The following is a 6,279-nucleotide window of genomic DNA, read 5'->3' on the forward strand; positions in this document are numbered from 1 at the left end:
CTTAAAATAAAAACACTTACAAATGATTTTACATTTATCACTCTCTAAGAGCATTAGTCGGCATCGAGATTATATCCATTTTTCGTATGAATTTATCATCCGTTGGTATATGACTTGCCAACATTAAATTAGAAAAGGTTGGATAAATCAGATATTTTTTTTGGTGTAAAGATAAATTAGCAATTGAATCAACTAATAATATAAAATTAATTATATTTTTAATTGACAGTCAGATTTATATAATTACCTCAAAAATAAAATAAAATTTATAGGATCATGTAACAACATCAGTTACCAACTTTACCTTCTTTTTTTGAGAAAAATAGTGGATGAGGTACAAACAAGTACTTCCAGCAAATTAATTTATTTTAATCCTACAAGCTTATCCACTACAAGTTAAAACTAACAATTTGACCTCAAATATGCCTTAGTCTTTGTAACTTGTGTATTGTTTCATAAGGTAAACCATTTTTTCACATTACAATTTCTAAAAACCAAAATCTAAAATGATGCTAAGAGACCAAAAAAGAGCTCCAAAAACCTCTTTCATTCAGCTTTAAATGCAAGTGGACAAGACTGTCATTTTTCAATTCTGAAACTCAGAATGTGTTACAATATACAAGTGTACCCTTTTAATAACAAACATACATATTCTCACCTGTAACTTAACACACTACAACTTTACAGTGGAAAACACAAACTCCTATGGCAAGGTAAGGTTTAACTAACTCAAACGGTAAAAAGAAAAAAGAGAGAACTTGTGCTTTGTATTGTATCGAGCTTCCAAAGTTTCTATTGAACTTTTGCAACACTTCTTGATGGGCCATGCAACAATTTCACAAATCCAAGGAAGCTTAACTTCCCATCAGTGTGCCGAATCCAATCATGAAGAACAGCATGAACAGGAATGGATGGACCAAGCCCAAGCTCCTGATTATTTCAGTTTAGACCAATCATCAGAAATGTAGTTCCATAATTATTAAAAGTGACCATTGTTTACTAAATTCAAGTGAAACCAGATAGTTCCATAAACTGCTAATGAAAAGACAACATTTATTAACTTATAAACATTATTATCAACTGAAACTAATTTAGAAAAAAGGAAAGAAAAAAAAAGCTAGTTTCTTTTCTTGCAATATATCTACAAGACTACAACAATATGGAGCTTTACATTCTATTAAATTAGCAACCACTAGGCATTATGTAAATGTAGCTAGAAAAGTAGATTATGAGGAATAAAGAAACTTCATATATTGAGATCAAAATGCAGCACCATGAGAAGTTTAAACATGTATAACTTATAATTATAGTCAAATCAATCATACCGAAGCTAATTCGTCAATGACTATGGCCTTGTTTCCATCCTTTTCAAACAGGTCAAAGGCATAACGTGCACGCTTCTCCCAGTGGTCGAGTGCTACAACTTGATGAACACTAAGGGCAGCTGCACAGAACTCGTCAAAATCCATCCTTCTATATTGCAATGCATTAAGCTGCCACCCAGATTATTGTATCAATAACTATTGTGGCCACAAAATTCTCTTTCTTAGTTTATAGAGGTATTCTACAGTTAAATCACAGCACTTACTGATGCCAGAAAGTCGGCAATGCGTGACTCCTTCATTGCATCTGTTGCATTTACTGAAAAGGCCTGAGCAACTCAAACTTGTAAGATGATGAACACCTTCCTCCCAATAGCATACATAAAAAAGAAATGAAACAAAATACCAACCGCTTTTATATTTTCCAAGTTAATGGTGCCACTTTTGTTAGGTTCTAAAAGTGCAAACTGCTCCTTCAAATAGATTAGCTCATCCACAGTTAATGCCTTAGACAAAGCCTGTCCCAATTCCCATAGAAATAACATTTTTAATAAGTTACTGAGAAGTACATAGATTGTTATAAACCAAAAGAAAAAAGACGAAAAAAAAACAAACAAAATAGCAGAAAGACTTGCTCACGCCTAATGGTTTGAAAGGAAACAATGTATAGATAATTTTTTTTGTCACGTCTTTAACTTCAAACTTCCAAAACTCATTTCATCTATAGAAACAGAAATTGAGTCTGCCATGTTGGAAAAAGAAAAACTCTGAAAAGTTTGGCAGGGCTGCTACTCAATATTTGGAAAACAATCAACTTTAGCTACAATTTGAACATTAGCTTCGACATAAACACTGGTGAAAATCTAATCATATTAATAGAAGAAGAGCGGCAGTACTGAAGTGGTGAAAATCAAGGTTGGAGAGTAACAGGACATACATTTCAATAGAGGCTCATTCCGGATCAAAATCAGGTTTTTTTTTTTTTTTTTTACAGTCAAAATCTAGTTTTTTAAAGTCAGGCAAGGATTTATATAAAGAGACACACCCTTAAAGCAGCTTTTCGTAGAGAAGAAGAGCGCATGTATGCCTTCATGAGCTTGAAAATTAAAATATCCAAAGGTACTTCCGTATCATCATAGTTTTTAATCCACGGATGACCTGCAGTACACAATTGTGAGTAACAAAAAAGAAATAGAAGAATGTGAGCCAACAATAATCGCCAAGAAACTTACTTAATGCTTGTGCTGCACTCATTCTTTTCCTTGGATCTTTATTTAGTAATCTCTTAACAAAATCGCTTGCCTCATCTGATAGAGATGGCCAAGGAGGATCGTCAAAACTTGGATCAGATTTCAATACAGTGCGAAAGATACCAGACTCAGTCCGAGCCCAAAACGGACGGCTGCCACATAATAAAATATACGCAATCACTCCAATACTCCAGACATCAGCCTCAGTACTATAAGCTCTAAGTAGAACTTCAGGAGCCACATAGTATGCACTACCAACAATATCATTGAGCCTTTCATCTATAAAGCAAAACGAGAAGTCAGAAAACAAAGCATCTCCATGATAATAAATGGCATGCAATATGCGTGAAAGGGATCCAAGCATACCTAGTTTAACAAAATCCGACAGCCCAAAGTCTATAGCCTTCAATTCTGAGTTCTCGTCCTTGGATGCAAACAAGAAGTTCTGATCCAAAAGTTAGCCATATTTAGAACTTTAAAGTTAATGCCTGATAAAAATTAGGAGGCTAGTCCCACAGGCCAAATCAAGCAAAAATCATAGCCATCATATAGCCATATTCTACTACCCCCTCTCCCCCACCCCCTAGGATAAAGAAAATTCACATAAAAAGAAAGGGTCTTTTCTAAATGCAAACGATACTTCAACAGGTACATTTGAGTGTCTATTATCTTAAAAGGACAATGTTAATAATTGTTAATATTATTATGCTGGGAGTGCGGTTTGAACCCTAGACCTCCTTATCACTCCACTCCTTAACTCCTCCCCCCAGCCACCAAACTAACCTTATACCCCTACATTTGAATGTCTAATTACTTAAGCTCAATAGCTGAGCTCAGTAATATGATGTACAAATAAAAAAGTAATATTAAAAACTGCAAATATATTTGACCTCAGGTTTAAGATCACGATGCACAACACCCTGTAGATGGCAAAATGCAGCAGCATTCAGTATTTGTCTCAGGATAGCTTTTGCATCTTCCTCCGTGTACTTTCCACCTCTTAAAGAGCACAAAACTAATTTAAAATCAAGCACACTATTTTGCCTCTTTCAATCACTCAACAATTTAAATTTTAGACATTCTGAATATTTTATATCTCAAAACTAACTAAATAAATACCTTGATAATATTCTGTCCAACAGCTCTCCACCTTCACACAATCTGGAAATGAACAAGAGTTTAAGAATGACTGTTTACTTATAAGAGAACCATTGCAATTAAATTTTCATTACTTAATCATCCAAAACGATAGGACAAAATATATAGGTACTGTAAATCAAATCAAATATTCACAAAAGATGAACTATGGCAGTCAACTCATTCGAGAAACATAGTTAAAGCTTACTCCATTACAATATAGACATTATCACGATCTTCATAAGCATCATAGAATCGTACTAGATTCTTATGTCCATTCAAAGCTCTCAATATTTTCACTTCCCTTCTCACATCCTCAATAGCAATAGCAGATGTCATCTACAATTAAAAGATAAAAGTTAAAACACAATTGCCCTATTTAGATGAACAGTTTAAGCATAAGCGCGTATCATATAAGTACTTATGTATACGATATGACCCTGTTTGGATAAACAACTTAATTTACAGCTTATAGCATAATCATTTATCTTGATACGCGCTTATGTATAAACAATTTCTATAACAAAAGATAAAATAAAGTTAAATTATTCTGTATAGGCTATAAGCTGTTTTGATAAGCTACCTTAGAGAGCTTATGAAAATAAGCTGAAAAGAGCTTGTTAACACATCAAAAGCTGTTTTCATAAATTCTCCCAAATAGTCTCACAAGTGTTCATGCCAGTGAATTAACTCAAACAAACAAATCCAGACAGGCTCATATATTTTTATAACAAAAATAAAAATAAATTCAAAATGTTTTTATATAAACAAACTATAAGTTGTTTCTAGGAAAAATGCTGAAAATGACTTATGAATATATGTCATAAGCCGTTTCCATAAACTCTCCCAATACGTATCACAAGCTTTGTAGCAAAGAACATGTCTGATAAAAGTTGTGTCAAACATGTCAGTGTCAAACATAACAATGTCACATGTGATTATGCTATTTTTATTTTTCTTTTCAAAATTATTATCGATGTCGGTGTTTGGTATATCACAAATTTATGTATCGGTGGATAAGCTTAAATAAGTCAAAAACAAACACGCTTAATCTCATAGAAACATTGAAATAGTGATTGATTTGCATGAGAACCTTAGCTTTGGGAATGACTTTAACAGCAACTTGTTGACCTTTGCGATCACCTTTCTTCAACCTCGCAGCACAAGTATATCCAAAATGTCCTCTTCCAACCTCATCTCCAACCTCATATCTACTTCCAAAATGCTTGGAAAATCCAAAATTCTTATCAAGAGCAACCACAGTCTCCTCTTCACCACCTTCCGGTATCGACACTTCAACGGAGCCACGCCGTCGAGCTAGAAGCGATCTTATATGCTTCGCCGGAGACGGCGGAGGAAACGGCCGCTTGAAAAAATTCCTCGCCGGAGACATCTTAGAGAAGAATTGATGAGCTGGACTTGGAGTGTAGAACGGGAATAACGGAGATCGCTTAACGGTTTCTGTTTCGTTAGAGTTTTCGCCATTGACAGTGACGGAGTTTGTGTGAGGTTCAGAACTTCCGTTAAGTGTGACGGAGTTTTGTTGAGGAAGTTCAGTGTTGAAATTGCGAGAGGAATGAGTGAGATTTTTTGAAGTGCATAGACCCATTGAATTGTTATTTTTTGTTAATGTAAATTTTGTAATGTTGGTGAATGGATGAAGTTGAACTAAAAAGGTGAATTAATTGGAATATGGTTTATAGTTAGTAGTGGGGAATGAAATGAAGTTGGTTAGGTTCGTTGATCACGGAGAGTGTGTGTGTGTGTGTGTTTTTGAAAATGGTGGGGTCTAAGAAGGTGATGAAGAAAGAAAAGAACATAGAAAAAGTTAACAAACAAAACACAACAAAAAATACTGGGATAAGATTTGATTTCGGTGATTTATTTTTATTATTTATTTACTTGGTAACGACTCAAGGTGAGGTATTCCTTTAAGACAATAAAGTAAATAATTGCATTAAACAATTATGAGTTATTGAAATTTGAAACCGTCCATGACATCTCATATTTGGGTTTGATACTTGTTTATCTTAGAAAATAATAATCAACTCCTTTTGACATTTTTCATTATATATTGTTCAAGGGAAATGTTAATCAAGTGTTCATGAATTATAAAAGAAAATGTATTCTCGAAAATTATAAAAGAAAAGGAAATGTATTCTACATCCTAGGTCTTTCTGTGTGTTCGTAGTGCGGTTTGGTTCCGTTTTGAAGGTAAAAGTCATCTGAATCATAAGATAAAAAAACATTTGGTTTGATTTGGTTCGGTTCGGTTGACTTTAAAAATAACATCCAAATCAAACCAAACCAAACTAATGTGGTTTGGGTTGGATCGGTTGATGCAGTTTTTTTTAGACGATAATTTTTTTTGTTTCCAACATTAAAATCAGATTAAAAAGTTAAAACACAACATATTTTTCAGTAATGTTTTAAATTTCATTAAATATTACAATTTTATTTTCATTTTACAATGTTTCCAACAACGTAGACCAAGGTAAAAACATCGAAAAAACGTAATCCTATTTTCTAAGAAATGCAAAAGACTAGGATTTTAAATAAAAAGAAAAGAA

General features: G+C 33.5%; 1 protein-coding gene across 2 annotated transcripts; it reads right to left on the bottom strand.

The window, feature by feature from the left end:
* Nucleotides 1-526: 526 nt before the first annotated feature.
* Nucleotides 527-5,502, bottom strand: LOC11408588 (CDPK-related kinase 5). Of its 2 annotated transcripts, XM_003611738.4 has the most exons (11): nt 4,803-5,500; nt 3,918-4,048; nt 3,692-3,733; nt 3,463-3,571; nt 2,939-3,017; nt 2,555-2,851; nt 2,368-2,480; nt 1,733-1,840; nt 1,589-1,651; nt 1,326-1,493; nt 527-930 (listed from the first exon to the last, which is right to left on the bottom strand). In XM_003611738.4, the coding sequence occupies exons 1-11, from the start codon at nt 5,316-5,318 to the stop codon at nt 793-795; spliced, it is 1,764 nt and encodes a 587-aa protein (XP_003611786.1). In that variant the 5' UTR covers nt 5,319-5,500; the 3' UTR covers nt 527-792. The 2 variants fall into 2 exon arrangements, with proteins under 2 accessions (XP_003611786.1, XP_024641018.1); XM_024785250.2 differs by having other exon boundaries at nt 2,555-3,017; nt 4,803-5,502.
* Nucleotides 5,503-6,279: the final 777 nt, after the last annotated feature.

This window comes from Medicago truncatula, chromosome 5 (genome assembly GCF_003473485.1).
Source record: "Medicago truncatula cultivar Jemalong A17 chromosome 5, MtrunA17r5.0-ANR, whole genome shotgun sequence".
Classification (NCBI taxonomy): Eukaryota; Viridiplantae; Streptophyta; class Magnoliopsida; order Fabales; family Fabaceae; genus Medicago; species Medicago truncatula.

Excerpts from the sequence above, each read along its gene's own strand:
- LOC11408588 (XM_024785250.2), bottom strand. The coding sequence starts at position 5,318 with ATGGGTCTATGCACTTCAAAAAATCTCACTCATTCCTCTCGCAATTTC. Across the intron at positions 4,049-4,802 it reads AAGTCATTCCCAAAGCTAAG|ATGACATCTGCTATTGCTAT; the intron begins GTTCTCATGCAA and ends TTTTAATTGTAG. Across the intron at positions 931-1,325 it reads TCATTGACGAATTAGCTTCG|GAGCTTGGGCTTGGTCCATC; the intron begins GTATGATTGATT and ends TGAAATAATCAG.